This window comes from Periplaneta americana, chromosome 14 (genome assembly GCF_040183065.1).
Source record: "Periplaneta americana isolate PAMFEO1 chromosome 14, P.americana_PAMFEO1_priV1, whole genome shotgun sequence".
NCBI lineage: Eukaryota > Metazoa > Arthropoda > Insecta > Blattodea > Blattidae > Periplaneta > Periplaneta americana.
The window spans coordinates 77203284-77226657 of NC_091130.1; the positions used below are offsets into that span (position 1 = coordinate 77203284).

A 23374-nucleotide genomic window follows, 5' to 3' on the forward strand; every position below is an offset into this window, starting at 1 on the left:
AGGTTATCTGGACGAAAAAGAACATGGTAAGGTGTATCTAGGTCGGGTGGTTCCCACCATTTTGTGTGTCGTATCCTTGCTGTTTCAAGATATAGAGTAAGAGGAGTAAGAGAGAAAAAGAGGGGTGAAAGAACGAACTAAGGTGAGTTAGAGGGAAAACAAAAGGAGAAAGAGGAAAAATGAAGGAGTTAGAAAAAAGCAAGAGAAAAAACAAGAGATGCAAGACAAAAGCAAGAGTTTTAAGAAAAAGACACAAGCTGAGTTGAGGAAAAAGAGGGAAAAAGTAGTTTAAGACAAAAAGCAAGAGGTGTAAGAGAAAAAATAGCAAGAGGAATAAGAGGTAAAACAAGAGGAGAAATAGGAAAAAGCAGGAAGAGGAAAAGGAGGAGAGAAAAAGCAAGAGGAAGAAGAGGAACATAAGAGGAGCAAGAGAAAGAACTAGGGGAAAGTGTAAAGAAAGAAGAGTAAGAGGAAAATTGAAGGAATAGATAAAAAGAAGGAAGAAGAGGAGGAAAACAAAACAAAAAAGGAGGAATAGAAGAAACATTAGGAAGAGGCGCAATAAGAGAAGAATGTAAGAAAATTTTAAAGATAAGGAAAAGAGGATGAAGAGGAAATTAAGAGGAAGATACTTACTTACTTACTTACTTACTTACTTACTTACTTACTTACTTACTTACTTACTTACTTACTTACTTACTGGCTTTTAAGGAACCCGGAAGTTCATTGCCGCCCTCACATAAGCCCGCCATTGGTCCCTATCCTGAGCAAGAAATTAAGAGGAAGATAGAAGAAATGAAGAAAAAAATATAAGGAAAAGAAGAACATAAGAAGGAGAGAAAAAGAAAGATCAGAGAGAAAAAGCATGATAACAAAGAGAAGATATAGAAGAAAGAGTGGAGGTGAGAAGGATGAAAAAAGTAAAAAAAATTGTAAAAGCAAAGTTGAGAAGAAAGAGAAAGCAAGTTAACTATATTCAATGTACCGTACTTCTGTTTGTCATCCAGAGAATTTATTTTCTGTTAGTTCGTTAAACATTTATTAAGCCAATCATATCCAATGTAGCCACCTCTAGAGTGTTAATGGGTCACATACTAGATCAGAATAACTCATAATCTTGCAATGAACACTAATCTTGCATGATGGTGGTCAAACTGCTCACAGAAGACAGGTCCTCGTGACGTCTGGAAGGTCAGGTGGGTGTCCCCAGCACCTGTTGATGACCGTCCAGGCTTCCCATTCCTGCACCTCCTTGATGTGCCTAGCGCACCTGATTGATGCCTGGATGTCATACAATAGATCTGAGAATAAAATTAAAAACGTATTGATTACCGGTACCTTCACCAGAAGTGACATTTGTGCAGGATGTGTCACTAAAGGGACAAGAGGAAGAAATACTAAAAGGTTGGCGAGAGCCACACACTTGTTGACTATTATTACCTTTGATTCTTTAGAAAGTTCCTATGTTCTCACATTTTTTAGCTTTATCTTGTAAAAACAGGGGAAAAAATTACACTTATTCACTTTAAAATTTATGAAATTTATAATGTCAATGCACACATTTTATTTTTTATTCAAAATCTATTTTATTAAAAAATATGCCAACATAGCTTTGGTAAGTATACTTCAAAGCAGGGATCATCAGCTCGGAGCATTCAGGATTCGGAGCAAGCTTGCTCGACAATTCGAAAAGGTGGGAGGAGCATTCAGAGCATCCTACTTGGGAAAGTGTTTGCAATGGAGGACGGACAAATAAGAATAAACATTCAACGCCAATAGGCTTCAACCATTCGTGAGGAAAAGCCTATTTAATAATTGAATATAATAATAAGGCAAAATATATTGAATCTCGTTAAAATAATTACATGCAGTGACATCAATCGACTTTTTTATGCTATGTAACTAGTACGCAAAATGTTTCGCCAGGAAAGGATACTTAAAGAGATTATAAATTAGTAAGTGTGAGGACGTAAGGACATATTATGTTAATATTTCACGATAAATTCTAATTAGTCTAGACAATATTTTATTAAGCACACAGTACCTTTTATTCGTATTGGATATTCATTGACATAGATAAGGTAAAGGTATCCCCTTCACATGCCATGAAGGCACTTGGGGGGCATGGAGGTAGAGCCCCATACTTTCCATAACCTCGGCCCTAGAATGAGGTAGTGTGGTCGGCACCACGCTCTGACCGCCTTTTATCCCCGGGAAAGACCCGGTACCCAATTTTATAGGAGGCTGAGTGAACCTCGGGGCCGTTCTGAAAGCTTGACAACGAGAAAAATCCTGTCACCACCTGGGATCGAACCCCGGCCCTTCCAGTCCATAGCCAGCTGCTCTACCAACTGAGCTACCTGGCCGCCCCATTGACATTATAATGTTATTAATTTATTTTCACAGAAATGTGTACATCTAAGTGAAACTGCTATTTGAGCCAGTTACAAGATTGCACTGCAAATAGGGAAAACCTTATGGCCCTTCAGTGAAAGAAAGTTTGTGAAGGAATGTTTACTTTTAGTATCAATATTTACTTACTTATTTACTTATGTAAGGAACCTGGAGGTTTCTTGACGCCCTCACATAAGCTCGCCATCAGTCCCTATCCTGAGCAAGATTAATCCAGTCTCTAACATCATATCTCACCTTCCTCAAATCCATTTTAATATTATCTTACCATTTATATTTGGGCCTTCCCAAAGGTCTTTTTCCCTCTGGCCTTCCAACTAACACTCTATATGCATTTAGTATCAGGGCCATTCCATTGTTACGTATGTTACATTCTGACAATATTTAGTTCCATGTAATTACAAAATTATTCTAATAACTGAAACTTCATATGGAACAGAAGAACAAACAAAAAGTGCGCTATCAAATTATATATTAATTTATTAAACAAATGGACGAGATTAAATAGTATTTTGATTGAAGTGAGTGTTATGAATGTTGCAAAAAAATTGACATAGCATATGAGGTGGTCCATTCTTAATTACAATTCCCGTGAATTACCTGATATAAGAACGCTATCATGTTTTTTCTTAATATCGGCAGCTAAGATTATACTCTTAAACTTAATACCATAGCTTTAAGAGTTTAGGTTCATTTTTAAGATTTTCAATTTTTTTCTTCTGTTACATATGTTACGTAGTATTGTTACGTATTTTAGGGCCTACACAGTACGAAATCATATATAGTAAATTTAATTGTTTTTACTCAATAATTTGGGTATTTTAAACACAAATAAACTATATTTTACTTACTTATAGCTTGAACAGAACGCATTTATGTTTATTGTCTCTCAAAAACTTCAATTTTCTCTGTCCAAATACCCTTTAATTTTGACTGGGGAAAAATTTCTATTATTTGATCAAATGTTATGTCACAAATGTCTTTCTCATTGGCAATAAATGTTTTTTGATTCCTGTCACAACTTTCACGCACATTATTTTTACTTCAAGATCTTAGCCAACCTCAGTCTGGCTGATAACTGCATAACGACATTTCAGAGTTCTTCTGGCATTTTATTTGTAAGTAAACAATTCTACTAATAAATTTTACCTGGTTTTATGTCCTGTATAGTTGGATTCCAAGAAGTAACATATTGTGGCTCCACGCTTTTGATATCTCTGTGATCTATTTTTTTGGAAAAAGATTACATCTTTCTTTTATTGAAGCACTGATACAACAGTGACGTTTACTTCACTTTCTCCACGAAAATAGTGTTTTGGAGTCCCAGGATTGGCTGTATTTTCATCCACCTGTCACTGAGATTTTCTTGCTTGCATCAATGTCATCTTCTATTAATAGTATTACTTTAATGGCTCCACTTACTTTCTGAACACATTTGTAGAAATCAGAGGCTGACTTTATTATTCTCCTTGACCTTACTTCATTCCATGGAAGTCGTTTAGTCAAACCTCCTATCCAGTCGAGAGTTCTCCCTCGTCTGTGTCAAAATCCTTTTTCATTAAAGCGTGTATTTATTTTTGAATTATGCTACACAGCGAAAAGAAAACACTGTTATGGATTACAGGGCAGGGAGTTCTTTTTTTAGTTTATTTAATACCTTTTAAGCAGGTTCACACAGAAAATTTTGTCATGAGATGTACAATCACTGGCAACTACGAAAGAGCAAGTGTAACAAACTGTCTTTTAACCAGGTACAGCAGGTGAACAAGCTAATCTGATAAGGACTCCAATGAGCGATTTGAATCTCATCCCAGAATATATTGTTGAAGTTTTCCGCATTTTCGCTTGTATTATAGGATGACTTTCTACGATGTTTAGCTTTCTAGTTTGAAAATCTTTGGATTAGATTTTCTTTAACAAAGGAGTGAATTTTAAACACAGACAACTGGACCTGGAGTTTATTCACTACATCCTCAACTGTTTAATTATGGTTTATTTAACAACGCTCACAACTGCAGACGCTATATCAGCATCACCGATTTAAATGCCATCAACCTGGGCCGGAATCAAACCTGCAACCTCGAGCATAGAAGGCCAGCGCTATACCAAGTACGCCACCGAAGCCAACTCCTCAACTATGCCTTCAGTTTTAAGAAGCTTTAAGGTGGCCTTCAACATCTTCCCATTGTTTGCATATTAATACCCTTGGCAAGATTTATGTTATCAGCTCGAAGGACGGACTCAATGTTCTTATAGTTATTAGCCATTCATTGCTCACTGTCCATATTAAGCGTACCTTAGCTAATAATTCGCTGCCACTTACAGGAAAATCAGTTTTAAGTTTGTTATGCAGAGATTCAACAACGAGATTTAAGTTTACATAATAGGCCTATCTACAAATATAAACATTATGTTTTCAGCACTTAAACACATTACGTTTTCAGTACTTAAATAAGTGCATCACCAATGTAAATGAAATTCTTGGTATTCTACTAAAACTGTGTTACATACGTTACACTTTTTAATCATATATTTTTATAAGGAAATAATTGTTCTTTTAATGAAAATAGTTTTGCAATTATTAGAACACGTTAGCCTTACTTCCACAAAAAAAAAAATAATTATCTACTCGTAATCCTTACAGAAAATAACTTTTTGTAGTTTTCTGTTACATCTGTTACATTATGACTGTGAAATCTCAACATGGACATTAGACTCTGATTACCAGATTGATTAAGATAAAATATAATATGTAGAGCAAAAGAAGCTGCAGACAATGAACTAAGTAGTATTTGAACATGTTCTAACTAAACAACTTAAAAATGCCTTCTTGAAAGATCAATGAGCAGCATCAAAGAGAGTTAATTTTAACTTCGTATTTCTTGAAGTCATTAATCTTAATATATAAAAGTGAATGTGTGTGCGTGCGTGTGTGTGTGTGTTTTTTGTCTCTATACAAATTTATACGCTTTGATCGAAATGTGCCAAAGTTAGCACATTTAACCATCATAACCAGAAGAAAAACATAGGCTACATTAAAATTGTGCAAATGGACGTTAAATTAAAAATAGAAATAAATAGGATCAAACATTCATGTATAATATTAAAATGCAGTTTTCTATAGTTCATTTTTTTTATTATTGTCTGTTGTATTCAACATCGACTTTCAAGAGGCCATGGAAATTATAACACGAAATTAAATAACAGTGTTGATACACATCATGAAGGCTAAAACTAGATAATTCATGCAATAAGAATCTTTACGCAGGCCAGGACCGTATTATGAATTTCTCGATGCAGTTGTAGATAGTGAACAGACTGTGTTTTATCCAACTGAATTCTAGAATTCTTTGAAGGTACAAGGATTGCTACCACATAATTTACTTAATACTGAATAACCAATAGTACTATTGTGAAATATTGACTCACCAAAATTATGCACCAATAAGAATTGGTGTGAAAAACACATTCAAAACGTAATAGAATTGACAATATTAACTGGAAAAACGAAAGTAGATGATATTTTTATCCCACATATTGCTATGATACTCATTCGATTTTAAGCAACTGCAATTTCAGTGCGACTAGCATTTGTAATGGTCATATTAAAATTAAGCTCAAGGACAGTCGCTCAAAGTTGCAGACATTAAAACTTAAAAACTCCGTGTTTTTCACATTCCCAACTATATTTTATACAAAGAAGCAGGAAAAACCAAGATTTTGCACACATTAAAAAGCAATTCAGTGATAGTACTTTTGTCATATTGCTAATGTAGTATGTGAATATACATAAGCCCACTGAAAATAACACTGTATTAATTCTAAAATATACGTCTCTAAAAATATTGTTGTGTTGCTGCGAAATTCTATCTGTATAATGACGTTGCAAATGTAGTATATTAAGCGTTGTGGAAATAACAGTCTCTTTATTTTTATTTTAGTAGGTTATTTTACGACGCTTTATCAACATCTTAGGTTATTTAGCGTCTGAATGAGATGAAGGTGATAATGCCGGTGAAATGAGTCCGGGGTCCAGCACCGAAAGTTACCCAGCATTTGCTCATATTGGGTTGAGGGAAAACCTCGGAAAAAATCTCAACCATGTAACTTGCCCCGACCGGAAATTGAACCCGGGCCACCTGGTTTCTCGGCCAGACGCGCTAACCGTTCCTCCACAGGTGTGGACAACAGTCTCTTAATTTCTAAAATACCGGTAGGCCTATATGTCTCTCAGAATATTATTTTATGTTAAAAATGATTTCTTGCCATTTATATTGTATCTGTATTCCGTATATAAAATAAGAATTACTATAATATATTCTGAATTTGTGATATGTAGTTTTCCAAGTCATATTAAAAAAAACTGGGTATAATATAACGGTTAAGGGGTAAAAAATCTTCCAATATAAATTAAATTATATATGTATAAACTGATTCGATGCTGAAAGTGATCAGAAAGAGGAAAAGGAATTATATTTTTGTTGAGTTTTACTTTGTTTATGGTTTGATTTTTCTATTATTTTATTTGTATTTCTGGCGGTGTGGAAGAGAAGGCCTAATGACTTTAACTACACCAGAATAAATAAGTAAGTAAAAACAAATAAATATATAAATTAAAAAAAAATAGTTGAACGTCAGGCACATGATGAAATGTTTTCTTTTCGGTGCTTGATTTACAACTGTTTTAGATTGAGTTAACCCTGGCTGGCATTTGGCTAAGGAGTTCATTAATTCATGTAAGTGACTTTAAGTAAAGAGTAATCTTTATGGGCGAGGCAAGCTTAATAAAGACAATTCGTTTTGGTTGTCTATAGTTAGGTTTCCGAGATTTCCGAAAATTTGATAATCAGTTTAATTAAAAATAGAAGCAGAAAGGAAAACCCGGGCAACACCGGGTGCTTTCAGCTACTTACATTATATTTTTAATACGTGAAACAATAAAATATAGACATTTGTGCAATTTTTGGTTTAAAATGATTATTATTCACTGAAAGTTAAAAACTCTTCCTCATGTCCATTTTCTCATGAAATAGCACAGCAATAGTTTCATTAAATGTTATTATCAGAAAAGGAAAAAAACACCTTCATACGTGCCCCAGTACTTCATTTGTAATAATAATAATAATAATAATAATAATAATAATAATAATAATAATAGTAATAATAATAATAATAATAATAATAATAATAATAATAATAATAATAATAATAATAATAATAGGGGCTTTTCCCTGTTATAGACATAAATAAATAAATAAATAATAGTAATAATAAGTAGAAGAAGAATGTTGATGATGATGATGATGACAATAATAATAATAATAATAATAATAATAATAATAATAATAATAATAATAATAATAATAATAATATAATAATAGGCCTAATAATAAGTTAATAATAATAATAATAATAATAATAATAATAATAATAATATACCAAAATCAGTTTGTACTTCCAGCGTCATATTTTGTGAGTAGCCTATGTCAAATTATGGCACGGCATTGTTGAAACCACTCCTCCGCTCTCTAAATCGCGCGACGCCGGAGCAACGGAGCAGGTAGTGCGAATTCCATAGAACTACATGACCCTACTTTAAAGAAAATGGAATAAAAGCATAAAATTTGTGGAATCCGTAACAATATCAATGCAGAAAAGTGGGACACAAAAAAGTACGGGAAAACTATTTTAAAAGTTTGCGAGCGCGGCCTTCAGAGATGGCGTAATTAATGACACAACCATCGTAAGGTTCTAATCGCAAAATAGACATCACAGCTTCAATTTCTTAAAAACGTGATTTTTTAAAATCAGAAATTGCTTAATTTTCACCCATCTCCTCTGTTAAGGAGCATAAAATGACAGCAGAGCTTTAATCGCCGCGTAAACTAAAAGCAAGATCGGATACAATTTTGACAGTAGGCCTACAGAAAAAATTACAAAAATTGCCATCAGGCAAAACATGTACAATTTCTATTTCGAGAATTCTGTTCCTACTATTGATAAAGTTCTCCCTGCAGTAAATACCGATCCTGATTTGCCTGCTTTAAAAAAAAACGACTTTTCACAAACTACTGACTACTAATCTCTCAATTTAAATTTAAAAAACACGATAAGAATAGCTGTCTGTTAGAACGCAGAGCTATTGTTTCGTGACATAGAAATTATCTCCGATACATAAAACATTATCGTGCTGAAGGACGAAAAATGTATTAGGCCTACTAGATGAAACTTGGGTAGATACAGAACACACAAAATCTAAAATATGGCAAGACAAATTTATTAAGACAGCGAAAGATGCATTTCTTCAAAGGCTATCTACGTGTCTAAAAAATCCCATAGGAAAGAAAAATGCTTGGTTGTGTTACACATATAAAAATTGAGAAAATTGTGTGCGGCATACTAGGCTTATAGATGTTGAGGAACCCCACTATCGTTATCATTGTTCATCCCACACGTTTATTATAAAATCATTCTGCTACTACGTAGAAACTGTAATGTAAATAGTTTGGTGCAAAACTTCTTCCAATATTCATTTAATACTTCTACTCTTTTCGGCTTATTAAGCATGCCTTTTTATTATATCACTATTACTGTCAACCCACACGTTTACTGCATATCATTCTACTACTATGTATAAAACATAGGCTGATGCAAAACATATTTCGAACATTCATGTAACATTTCTACTTTTTCTACTCAGTATCCTTTTTTCATGTCACTATAATTTTATTGTCACATTACACGCGTATCACATATCATTCTGCTACTACGTGGAAACTATAAATAATTTTTGCAAAACTTCCTTTAAAATTGATGCAACGCTTTTATTATTTTCGGCTTACTGGAGCTAAATAACAGCTGTGAGCAGTATGGGAAGAAGATAAATGCAAATAAGACGAAGTCCATGATAATCGGAAGAAAACTAAAGAAGGTAAGCTTGCGAATTCGAAATGAGGTAGTGGAACAAGTGGACAGCTTCAAATACTTGGGGTGTACTATAAGAAGTAACATGAGTTGGTGCCAGAAGTCAAAAGTAGGATAGCAATGGCAAAGGAAGCTTTTAATAGACCTGCAGATCTCTGTAAAAGTAACTAAGGAAAAGACTAGTGAAGTGCTTTGTGTGAAGTGTGGCATTGTATAACTTGTCTATAGCCGTTGACAAGGGTGCTGCTAATTTCGGCTTCAGTCGGCTATGTTCGGTTATATTCGCAAACTTAGCGCTCTCCTGACATGGTCTCGGAGTCATTGCCAAGTGTTGTGCTTTTTCGTATATAGTCGGCTATATTCGGTTCCATTCGTCACTGTTCCAACAGAGAAACTTAGCGAACGCAAGAGGGCCGCGTAACGCAGCGCAGGTGAGATTTACGAATATAAAAACTTAATGCAGTATAAAAGGAATTATTGTACTTACTCAAAATTGTCCCCGTAGATCGTGTTCGATGTCTGTAGACACATTATTCCAACGGAGCGTACAGTTTAATCACTAAAGGTGTAAGAATGTCCCCTATTACAGTGAACTATGTATTGTCAATGTCCCTGCCACCACCTGCAATTCGACACATGAAGGAAGCGGAGGTGAGATTTACGAATTTAAAAATTTAAATATCTCCTGATAGGCGTGGCTCCAAAGTGAAAATAATTATTGTACTTACCAAAAATTATTGAAGTTGATGTCTGATGCTTGTAGATGCATTATTGCGATGAACAGTTCAAATATTAAAATAATACAGTTTCGTCACTTTAGAAACAAAATTGTACAAGAATAAAATATACATGGATAATAATAAAAATGTTATAAGAAGGCCTACGTTGAATTTTTTTATGAATTCACATCCAACAATTTGCTCTCCTTTGAGGTTCAAATTTCATTACCTTAGGCGTTGTATGTTCTGGACTGGAGAGAAAAGTTAATTTTGATTTTTGGGCCTGAATACAGGGAATAATGGGTTTAATCTGTCTTTGAATGATTTCTATGTCTTCATCGGAACCAACTTGATCAAGAATTTCCTTAAATTTGTGTAATAGTTTAGCTTTGCTCTGTTCGATGTCCGTGGATTTCTTTATGGCTTCAGGATTTTGTAATTGCTTAAGAATGATGTCTTGTTCTTCAATATTTGGCTATTCCTGGATGACAAGGCTGTTTTCTTTTCTGCTAACTAGATGAATGTGCTTACACATATTAAATTTTATAGCTGAATCAAGACAGGTGCAGATGTATGCATGAATGCATGCCTTACAATCAGTGCATTGTAGGCTACAGTTGCAATGTTCTTGCTCTGTCTTACTCACTTCATAGATTTCATTCCTGTTTAATGATGGCACTTTCCATATTACCCCCTCACAGATAACATTGTCTTCAGAAAGCAGCAGTGAACGTTGGTGTCTCTGTCGAATCATTGACAGTTTGCTTGTCACTTTGCTTTCGTGGAGGTGAATGAGTCGATCGTAGAGTTTGTCTCTCACAAACATCATTATGGTATTAATTGCTACGTCCATTCTCTTTGGTTTTTTACCTCCCATGTAAATGTGTTTTAATACGCCATGCATACGTTCGAGGTGTATATTTGTGTTGAGTCCTGCATAGAGGCAGTGACAATAGGCCCAACTAGACACAGATGGTTTGTATTCGTTTTCAAAATAAAAACCGAAAGCAGTGGTGTCTGGATCATTTTTCAGGAAAACTACAGCTTCCTGTAGCATTCTAGAGAATGCTGTTTCGTCCCTCTCCTCCAGTAACGTCCGCAGCAATTTGTAGACCTCAGTTTGTTTCTCGCGGCTGTTCACTTTGGAAAGATTTTTCCTTCATGCTTGATCAACATGCCACGTACAGAACAGACGAAATTTAGGAGCCATCATTATCCGAACCCACGCGTTGTAGTATGTTTCATCATATCTGACATGATAGTCAGATAGTGCAGTTCTCAAAACTGTTAAAAATAGTTCTATGACACATGTATCACTTCTGTTCGAAAACATAAATGCACAAGGAAAACTCTGATAAAGATCATCTAGCACTAAAAGAGTTGTAAGTTCGAATCCATAATTATTAAGTCCATGAATGCTATCGAAGCACAGAAAATTGTTGCCGTACTGCCTAAGCATTTCCCTCTGTACTTCATTCATTATGATGAGAATGAAGTCATCAGTATGTAATTGAGGGTGGGTTTCTATGAGAACGTCCTGTGGTTTGTAGAAAACACTACATCACCAGCAGCCTCCATCTCCTTTATCCAGGATTCGACACTTGTGCAGTCATTGCTGTGTCTTATAGCTTCTGATTTTAAGCTGTACTGCTGTTCTACATTGCAAAGGTCCTTTCTTGTAAAGAGATGGATACGTTCCAGTTCACAATTGCTGATAGAATCCCTAATTCCATCCAGTATTTTAGTGAATGGGATTTTCATGGCTATTTTGGCTGCGATGTCATTTCTTTCGGCTTGTGATAATCTTAAACGGCCTAATTCTGACTGATGACCGACATAGGTTTTACAGTACAATACTGTTATTTCACCTGATGTGTAAAATATGACGTCAATTTTACGACCTAACATTTTACTGTGACGTACATTCTTGCTTTCTGATTTGAAGTCACCGTCGCGATGGCATCTAAATGACATTTTTGCAGAACCATCTTTCTTATTTATATATTTTGACCTCACACACTTCTTTCTTCTTTCAGTTTCAGTTTTCCAACTGTGAAATTCTGCTTCTTTCGAAAACTTTAATGTTTCACTTAAAACACAAATATCATGCTGTGACTTATAGTGATATATAATATCTTGTTTCGTTGCCCGACTCTCTTTACAAAGTGGACACTTAACATTACAAAGACTTTCTGTTTCTGATGCTGAATGTTTTGTTTTTATATGTCGTGTTAAAGAGAATTTAGAATCACTGCAGAAGCTACATAAATCACAGTCGAATTTTGTAGTAGAACCTGAATGTTTCAACTTGGTATGTTTAACCAAAGTTCTATTATGAGTGAAAGTATTACTGCAGTGTTTACATACGAACTCATTCATTGTGTCCGATTACAATTTGCATTTACTTCTAAATTCCGAATAAATAAATAAATAAATAAATATACAAGATCGAATTTTACAACCCAAGAGAAAAACGTAACAGAAACAGCCCCCCACACACACAAACACACACACACACACACGCACGCACGCACACAGAACAAAACTTTTACCCGCACAGGAGAGAAAACTAACAACTTACAAAGGCGCGAATTGTCCAAAAAAGGCGCCAGACTAGCAAATACTGACGAACATTGCCGACAGCAGCCGAGATTAGCACCACACTTGACAGCGGCTCCGAGACCATGTCAGGAGAGCGCTAAGCTTGCGAATATAACCGAACATAGCCCACTGAAGCCGCAATTAGCATCACACTTGTCAGAGGCTAGACATAAGTCATTGTCAGGGGCGGCTTTCGAAGGGGGGCTGCGGAGCTGCAGCACCCCCAGACATTTGTAGTTCTTGTCTCGTTTTATGTTGTGAAATACATTTATTATACAGTCTCTAGTTAGCGGCTCGATTTTTTTTTTTTTTTAATTTCGCTCTCATTGACATGCACGCAATCGTTAGTGAAGTCACTTCCTCCCCTGGTGCTGCCAGAGCGAAACCAGAAACAAGGACTATAGGGTGAAACCACTTCCTCCCTTGGAGCTGCCAGTCTCGTCTCGGAAGCTTTGCGCGTTAGTTTTACCCCTCCCCCTGCTAGCCCCTTGCCATGAATCCAGAGTTTCCAGGCGCTGCAAAATTTGCAGCAGTTTGTCAGTAGGGCGCAGTTTTAACCCTTTCTAACCCAAATTAAACTTACAAGCAATCCATGTTGAAACAAATAGCTGTATTAGGACCAATTCAGTGACCAAGTTACGGGAGTGGCAACATTTGAAACAAAACTATATTGATGAAAATGTATTGAAATAGAAGTTATCCAGCAAAATTTACCTTCATATGTAACACACAAGTATATAAATGCTATAAAGTTAATTATTGCCATATGGTATCTATAGGTAAGAAAGGGTTAAATACATTTTCTTCAACGTATAAAAAGTGCGACAATGTTTAATTCTGTACAATATTTACAGTCTATTCAGTTCAGTACCTTAACAATTCAGGAGAAATGTGAAATTAAGTGCCCAGCAGTTGAATCTCATAATGGAAAGAGCCGCTAAACAAAACAGCCTACAAAGCTCGCATATTTTTTGCTAATGTATCCAGTATCCCTGCTTTCTTCTCTCCATCTCCACACAGTCTGTATTAAATTAATGTGTTTGAAAGATAATTCCATCAGCTGGGGCAACAAGATGGAGTTTTAAATAAGAACAGTAAATGTTGTTCATGAGAAGAAGGAGCCATTGCTAGAATGTTTTCAAACCATAATGGAATCTGAAACATCTAACAACATCACAATAAATGAGGCAAGCGCCCTGGTGCGAACTCTTGAAGACCCCGAATCAATTTCTGGCTCAGTTTTTTTTTTTCATTTATTGATGTATCTTTAGATATATTATACAACCAACTACAACATCGCCAGTTAGATATTTCTAAGGTTCAAGTCTGCATATAAAAAATTAAATTTTGGTTTATTTAGCGACACTTGCAACTGCAGAGGTTATATCAGCGCCGTTGGTGTAGTGGAATTTTGTCCCGCAGGATTCTTTTAAATGCCAGTAAATCTACTGACACGAGCCTGTCTCATTTAAACACACTTAAATGCCATCGACCTGGGCCGGAATCGAACCGCAACCGACTATGCTACCGAGGTCGACTCTGTATATCAAGTTTTGTCAATGCCATACAGACAATACGGAACAGTGCACAATAATGTTGAGCAGCGAGATCTGTGAAAATGAAAACCCTAAAAAGCGTCGTAAGGTCGAAGGGATTCAGACAAGGGTTGCGGCAGCCAAGGAAGTGTGTGACCTCATTATCACACAAGCTGGCACCTGATTCCAGTTCATAGATCATCTGATATTATCTTCTCTTCTGTGTCAAGAAAAATTTGATTGCTACAAAAGCTCATTTCCTGAAAATGACTTAAATGTATGTGTGAAGCTTTTCCCAATGCTCGATAAAGACAAACTAAAAACGGAACTCACCGTGTTGTATCAGAGACAAGAATTCAGAAATATCAGTGACGCAGTCAAGCTCTTGCAGTTTCTTCTATCTGAGAACTTGCAGGCCTCATTTTCAGAAGTTGTGAAACTACTACGCATAGCTATCACTATACCAATGACAACTTCCGAACCAGAACGTTGCTTTTCGTGTTTGAAGAGAGTAAAGTCTTATCTTAGAAATACGATGAGAGAAGAGAGACTGACCGCATTAGCTATGTTTTCCATTGTAAAGACTATGTTAAACGACATATCGGATTTTAATAGATGATGATTCAAAAGTTTGCAACCTACAAGACAAGGCGCATGGAACTAATCATTAAATAAAGTAAGTTGCTTGGTTTATTTTTGTATGCAGCCCTCCGTAATTCAATAGCCACGAGCCGCCACTGGTCATTGTATAGGGCAGAAGCGTGGACATTACAACGAAGTGAAGAGAAGCGATTAGGAGCATTTGAAATGTGGATGTGGAGAAGAATGGAGCGTGTGAAATGAACAGGCAGAATGAGAAATGAAGCTGTGCTAAAAAGAGTAGTTGAAGAAAGAATAATGCTGAAACTGATCAAGAAGAGAAAAAGGAATTGGCTGAGCCACTACCTACACTGAAAAGAATGGTGAACGTGAGGAAAGTTCGGGGCAGAATAAAATATCAGATGATAGACAACATTAAAATACTCGTACATGGATCATGTGTGGATACTACAAGGACGGCGGAAAATAGAAAAGACTGGGGATTGCTGGATTTGCAGTGAAAGATCTGTCTTTTGGCAAAACACTATGTCTTTCTTATATCACTATCTTGTCATCCCACACGCTTATCATAGATTATTCTTCTACTACGTAGAAACTATAACTACTTTGATGTAAAATCCACAAACTATTAGGGAAAAACATGGGAATATTACTTAATAAAGTAAAGAGATAGGTTTTGAAGTAAATCCCGAAAAGACAAAGTATATGATTATGTCTCGTGACCAGAATATTGTACGAAATTGAAATATAAATATTGGAAATTTATGCTTTGAAGAGGTGGAAAAATTCAAATATCTTGGAGCAACAGTAACAAATAAATGACACTCAGGAGGAAATTAAACGCAGAATGGGAAATACCTGTTATTATTGAGTTTAAAATATTTTGCCATCCAGTCTGCTGTCAAAAAACCTGAAAGTTAGAATTTATAAAACTTTATATTACCGGTTGTTCTGTATGGTTGTGAAACTTGGACTTCCACTTTGAGAAAGGAACAGAGGTTAAGGGTGTTTGAGAATAAGTTTCTTAGGGAAATATTTGGGGCTAAGAGGGATGAAGTTATAGGAGAATGGAGAACGTTACACAACGCAGAACTGCACGCATTATATTCTTTACCTGACATAGTTAGGAACATTAAATCTATGCGTTTGAGATGGACAGGGAATGTAGCACGTATGAGTGAATTCAGAAATGCATATAGAGTTTTAGTTGGAAGTCCGGAGGGAAAAAGACCTTTGGGGAGGCCGAGACGTAGGTGGGACGATAATAATAAAATAGATTTGTGGGAGGTGGGGTATGATTGTAGAGACTGGATTAATCTTGCTCAGGGCAGGGACCGATGGCGGGCTTAGTTGAGGACAGGTTCCTTAAAAGCCATAAATAAGTAAGTTTGGTGTAAAACTTTTCAAAAATTCATCAAGCACTTTTATTCTTTTCGGCTGATGTCCTCCTCATACCACTATCACTGTCATCCCATATGTTTATTACAGATCATTCTGCTACTACGTAGAAACTGTAAATAGTCTTATGCAGAACTTCTTTCGAAAATTCATCCAACGGCACTTTCTAAATTGCATCAGTCTCAGACCCATAGGCCTACGTGCATATCACCAAAAGCCTGAAGACGTTAAGTTCCACTCATGGAAAAATCAACGATCACACTTTCATCTGAGAGCGATAAATTAGGAAAAAAGCACTGTACATCTTAAAAATTATTTCTCTGTTTTGTCCATGATTAACTTTACATCTTTTGTTACAACAGGGCCACTGCTATTACTTGTACTTGATTCATCAATCAAGTGCTATAAAATGCTAAACTTGTGTACATATGAAAACAACACACTTACAAACAAGTCGCTTTAGGTACAACCTCACATTCAATACAATCTAAACACAGACCGATTGTCAGCTGTCAACTTCAGGAAAGCTGGAGATGAAATCAAGCTACGCAAGCAGTCCCATCACCGAAAAGAAAGGGACATTAAAATTGTATTATGAAGCTCGTGAGATGTGTTTAGAGAAGGTAGATTTTTGCAATCACTATAAATGCGAAATGTCCAAATGCTGCCAAGGGTGAAATTATATTTTATGAGACTTTTTGTGTTTCTTTTTTAAATAAGAATCTTTAGCCTATAGGCCCCACCTCTACTGATTCTTATATGTTTGGACACCTCTTTATGCTGGTTTTTACAATGTGAATAGCACAGAAATGTAACCTATGTGATACCAACTTTGTTGTTATCATAGCCAACTGTTAACTCGAGTTTTCAACTAATTGTTTGGTGCTGGTGGTAGAATATTGGCTGCATATGCTATCTCTTTACGTAGGTCCAGTGTTCACTCACTAAAGTTGATGTGGTAGCGGGAGACAATAATTTATTGAATAACAAGATGGGTCAAGATAAAATCACACTATATTTTTTATTTTAGTAGGTTATTTTACGACGCTTTATGCCCTCTGAACATCTCAGGTTATTTAGCGTCTGAATGAGATGAAGGTGATAATGCCGGTGACATGAGTCCGGGGTCCAGCACCGAAAGTTACCCAGTATTTGCTCATATTGGGTTGAGGGAAAACTCCGGAAAAACCTCAAGCAAGTAACTTGCCTCGACCGGGAATCGAACCCGGGCCACCTGGTTTCGCGGCTATACGCTCTAACCGTTACTCCACAGGTGTGGACATCACACTATATCTTTTGCCATGTTTCATACTGTAATTTTATATTTTCCTTTATTTTTTATTATTTTCAAGAATTTTAACTGGAAAATATAGAAAATGTACCTGTTAACACATTTATTATGTTCTTATGGAGTATTCAAATCGATCTGAATGCGTTTACAGTATTGAATACGATGCCCCAGAACCCTGTCATCATGCAATTTTTGATACTTAGATATTGAAAACTATTTGAATACGGAAACTGAAGTTTCGAAAGTAGTTACGTTGGTTAAAATGTCATCCAGTCATGGGTAATCCTGTACGCCTTTGCTACCAATAATGTGTTTTTAATAAAAACTTAATATGCTGACTGTTAAAGTAGAATGGTAATAATGGCTTTCAGGAAAATACAAAATGTGCTCCTGGTAAAACAGATGACAGATCAAACAAATGTCGATCGTTCATGCGCTTAGCATATTGAAATCGTTTTGAGTACGTTATGCGTTATTATGCAACTCATTCCGTTTTAAATACGATTCGATCCCACTTTTTAGGTGTATCGACCTTTAGACTCAAATCGTTTCGAATCTCCGTTCTCATGAAGTTTTCAATACGGTAAGCGTATTCAAATCGATTTGAATACTCCATGAAAACGTAGTAATATAGGGCATTGAATTTCTACCACCAAACTTTCCATAAAAAATATCCATCTCAAAATGCTACAAAATACTAAATTATAACATTAAAAGTTCTATAAAATGCTAAACTTTTAAGTTGCTGAAACCTTTCATCTTTAGATATGGTTCAAACGTGATTCCCTTGCATTATACTACAATTTTCTAGAGAATTGTAAAAATATTACCCATGCGAATAGACGTATTTACGTCGTCAGACGGACCGCTTGGAAAATCACGATACATCTGGAGAGATTTTACACTTCAATCTTTCGCAACGCTGTTTTTGTCGACGCAGACATATTTACATTAAAATACAACTGTTTTGTAAAGTATTGATCTGAAGCGCTTATCAGCAGAAGATTTTCTGGGCGGAAGAACCAAACAAAAATATTTCCGTAGCGACGTTAGTATTTCAACTACTGTTAAGCGTTGGTTTTCTGAATCGACGCATGCGTCGGTTTAGAAAAACCAAAGCTTAATTGTCCAACAGTTCTGTTATATGGGACTCAGCTCAGGCCATGAGAAGAATAGAACATTTGTGTCAACACTCACCCACTCCATAACTTTTTGAAATCACGCTTTTATTCAAATAACTGTTATCCACAGTACCTACAACCTACAGTGCCAGTGCCGGGCAGAGCTGCTCTCGCTCCGCAAAGCACTTCAATTCCAAGCTGGAGCAGAACGTTCTCGCAGTGGCGGACTCACATTACAGCAGGGACGGTTTTTCGGGTGAAGCTCGTGAAGCGATGCATCACCCGTTTGCTAAGTGCAACTTCACTTATTTACAAATACTTTAATACATATTTTTTATTTCACTTAATTTTTGTCTTTTACGTTCTGCGTTGTGATATGTTCTACACATAGGTATTCTGCATTATGGAACACTAGTCCTATTGGAGAGTAACTTGTCACTACCTGTTGGCGTAGGGAGAGTGAGGAAGGGTGAAGATTGCAGCTATTTCCCTCTTTCCGAGGTAGAGCTTCACAATTTGCGGATTTATTTACGGGTCACCATAGCAACGAACCCTTACAAGATTTCTATAGAGCCTGTCTTCGAGGGTACGTGAATCGCTGACAAAACATTTCCTTTGTAGCTGCAAGCACCCTTATCGCTTCCTGGCTTCGCTCTTTCAAAGGAAAATAACGGCACGCGAATACAATGAGTGTCCACATTTCTTTGTACTTCTTCATTTCATTTTGTTTGACGTGTGTATAGAGTGACTGTGTTATGTCTTGTTGCTAAAACGATATATTAGAAGATTAAGTTAACTAAGCAGTTATTTATTTTTAGTGATAGTTTCATAATTAATTTTAAAAGTGGTGACTCAGATAGTTTTATTAACAACGAGGAATGTATCCTATAAACCAGGCATGTCAAAAACGAGGCACTGAATGTGCAGTATATGTGCACGGGATCGTCTGTCTGTGCAGATTGCGTCATTCACACGCTGCTCTTATCAGTTCTTAGCTGGAGGGATGTACAAGAATCTATTCTGCGCTTCTGGTGTTGGATTAAAAATTAAAGATAAATTTCTGGAAGTATATCAACATGATACAGTGACGTAACATGGAAAATTTGCCATTATATTTTTCCAGAAAATGTTTCCGTCTTTGCAAATAGTTTCTTTCTTGCTCCCTTACAACCTCAAGAGCCTCACAGGTATTCCTCGCTCAGTAGTTTCATAACTTAACAGCTTATCAAATGGAAGTCGTAAGTCGTTTAACCTTTGACGGCAGTGTGAGAAGAAACTCACGTTTTGTCTTCCCTTGACAATAGGCCTACTGATTAAGAAATAAGCGTTGTCGAATATATTCTGAAAACTTTACTAACCTAATCTAAACTGTCACAACATTATTAGCTTGACATGGGCTGATGAAATCCTACCGTTTTAAAATAATTATTAGCTATATTTGATTGAGGAAATATTAATAATCATTTTCTATGATTCCTGATTTCTCGTCTTCGTTATGTCTGCGGACTCACTTTATTTTTCGTAACGCGTTCACATTCACAGGCCAATCATTCACCATACCCAAAACAAGTGTAAAGTTCTACAGTGTACCTAATGTGGATTGTGATTTTCTAAGAAAATTAATTATTTTCAAATCCTGATCGCTTTTGAATTGCGCGTGTACAGTTTTTTGAGCGAGTGTAATACAATAGTATGCATTGAGTAAATGGTAGTATTTGAGCGGCAAATAATTCATCCACCTATCAGAATAAGAGGTGATTTTATAATTTTATAAAACTTAGCTACAGAAGTTAAAAAAATGGTTAATAATAATAATAATAATAATAATAATAATAATAATAATAATAATAATAATAATAATAATAATAAGGAAAGAAAATGCAGGAACATTTATAAATTGAAGGGAAACCGGCATAGGCCTATGTAATCATAATGTAGTTATAATAATTTATTTATTTATTATTAATATTTGTGTGCTGAACAATAGCCAGAGGCCAATTATAGTTCAGCACAAAACACAAACAGAAGATACAAAGGTGCAAAAACAAAATAAATATCTTAAATAAACAAAAACATACATAAATAAAATTGAGAACAAGAACAGTAAATACTAATAATCAAAACGAAACTATACCTTAAAGGGATCTAAATTGTGCCCGTACAAATTGGCATATTTTATGCATCTACAGACTGGAGAAAGTGATTTTGAATTTCTGTTATAAATATTTTTTTGAAATCTTAAACCTTTTGTAGGAATACGAAGGCTGATATTGTTTATGATAGACTCACAATCAATATCACCCTTGATAACTTTGCAAAAAAATTGATAATCAATATTTTGACGTCTAGAATAAAGGCTACAACAGTTAAAATATTTACAGGTAATCTCATAGTTAAAGTCAGAGGAATTGGGTATAAATCGAAAAGCACATAAGGAAATAAATTTTCTTTGAATATTTTCCAATTTAACTGAATCAGTTGAAGTAATGGAATTCCAGGCTACAGATGCATATTCAAGTTTAGATCGAACCAAAGTAAAGCATAGAATTAATAGTGACTCTGGAGTAGAAAAAGAATAAGTTATAGATCTTATTAAACCAAGCATTCTTATTGAATGATTATAAATATATTGAACATGATTGTGAAAGTATAATTTAGAATCGAGTAATACACCAAGATCTTTAATAGAATTTTTCCTAATAATACAGACGTTGTTAAGAGAATAGTTAAATTTTATGGAAGTAGTTTTTCGTGAGTACGAAATGACAAAAGTTTTTGTTAATAATAATAACAATAATAATAATAATAATAATAATAATAATAATAATAATAATAATAATAATACAAATAATAATAATAATAATAATAATAATAATAACAAAAAATAAAAATTCACGTCTGAAAAAACATGCTGCTCTCAAAGTGTTCCAAAATAGTCTATAATATAATATAGTAAGCTAAACATTGAAAAAATGTTACCCTAAAAACAATTAGCCTTGGAATGATATGTCATACAATTACATATTCCTTTAATAAAGATTAAAAAAACACATTTGAATTATTAAGTGAACTAAAATTAACATCTCTCTTAGAAAAATGTTTCAAATTGATCTTTTAAGAATTTTTACTACTGTAAATTTGAAGATACAATGAAACACAAATTACGTATTGTGAACACAGTATTTACTGGTCCGACTTGGATGACGATGCTTCATTATCAGGCACAATGTTCACTTTTGCAGATACTATTCTTTCTATATCTGGCACTATTTTATTAGCTGTAGAAAGTCTCACTACAGAGCGGAGATTTTCGTCTGAAAGTCGGGCTCTCTCTCCAGATTTATTTTGCTTCATCAGGGAAAAAAACTGTTCGCAAGTGTAAGTGCTGGAAAATATAGAAATCATTTCTGCTGCAAATTTATGAAATTGTGGGTAGCGTGTTCGTTCAAGTGCCTTGTAAAATCCAGTGATATCTTTATTAATGTAGATTTTTTTAAGTTCTGAATTACATTGTAAGTCGATTAGTTCAAGTTGCAAACTGGAAGGAACGTCCAAAGGCTTTGCAGAGTATGGCATAGTGAAGAGTTCCAACTTCAATTGCAGTGCCTCCAAGTCATGAAATCTATTGTCAAATTCATCTTTCACACTGCTCAAAATGGTTATGTATTTCTGGACGTCCACTCTTGCATTCAGCGACCGAAGATAGGGAAAATGGGTAAAATTGTGATCCTCTATTTGTGTTTTCCATAAGGAAATCATAAGTTTAAATGCTTTCACTGCATCATTAATATCACAAATCAGTTTATCTTTCCCTTGTAGTTTTAAGTTTAAATCATTCAAATGTTTCGTGAGGTCCACCAAGAAAGCCAAGTCCTGAACCCATGTAGGATCGTCTAATTCAGGAATATTTTTGCCCCTCCCAAGCATAAATTCCGAAATGTACTCTCTCAAATTGAAAAATCTTTCGAGAGTTTTTGCGCGACTTAGCCACCGAACTTCACAATGATATGGAACATCCGTGTAGTCACATTCAATTGATTCCAAAAAGTCCTTGAATTGTCTGTGATTTAGAGCATGTGACCTTATGAAATTTACACACTTCAGTACTACATCCATCACATGTTTAATATTTGCACGTTTAGCACATAAGGCTTCTTGATGAATAACACAATGAATAGCTATTATGTTACGTTTGAAATTATTTAATTCAAGATGCCGTTTTAATAATCCTACGAAACCTTGCTTCTCTCCAGTCATAGAAGGGGCACCATCAGTTGTGACGGACGTCAATTTATCCCAAGACAGCCCTACACGTTCAATGGATTTTACGATTCCGTTGAAAATATCTTCACCTGTTGTTGTATTTTTCAGAGGAATTAAGTCTAAAAATTCCTCTGTAATTTCTAAGTTTTCATCCACTCCTCTAATAAATACAACAAGCTAAGCCGTATCACATACGTCAGTGCTCTCATCAGTAGCCAGCGAAAAAGAAACGAAATTATTACATAGGCTTCTCAATTGACGTTCTGAGTCTTCGGCAAGATCGTTTATTCTGCTAGATACAGTATTTCTCGACAAAGGTATCGAGCTGTATTTCTTAACTTTCTTAGGGGACATTATATGCACTGCATCGGTAATACAATCTTTAATGAATTCCCCTTCTGTAAACGGACGACATTTCTTTGCGATTTTCAAAGATATTTCATAACTAACACGTAAGCAGCTTTCATGATGATTAGGTTGTGAGTCAACAGTGTTAGTAGCATTCTGAAA

General features: G+C 35.2%; 1 protein-coding gene across 1 annotated transcript in view; it reads right to left on the reverse strand.

Annotated features, from left to right (window-relative positions):
- Nucleotides 1-977: 977 nt before the first annotated feature.
- LOC138713010 (uncharacterized) overlaps nucleotides 978-23374 on the reverse strand; it is a 115828-nt gene continuing 93431 nt past the window's right edge. Inside the window, exon 4 of the mRNA XM_069844692.1 lies at nucleotides 978-1301. Within this exon, the coding sequence (XP_069700793.1) occupies nucleotides 1110-1301 (192 nt within the window). The 3' untranslated portion in view covers nucleotides 978-1109. The remainder of the gene's footprint in view (nucleotides 1302-23374) is intronic.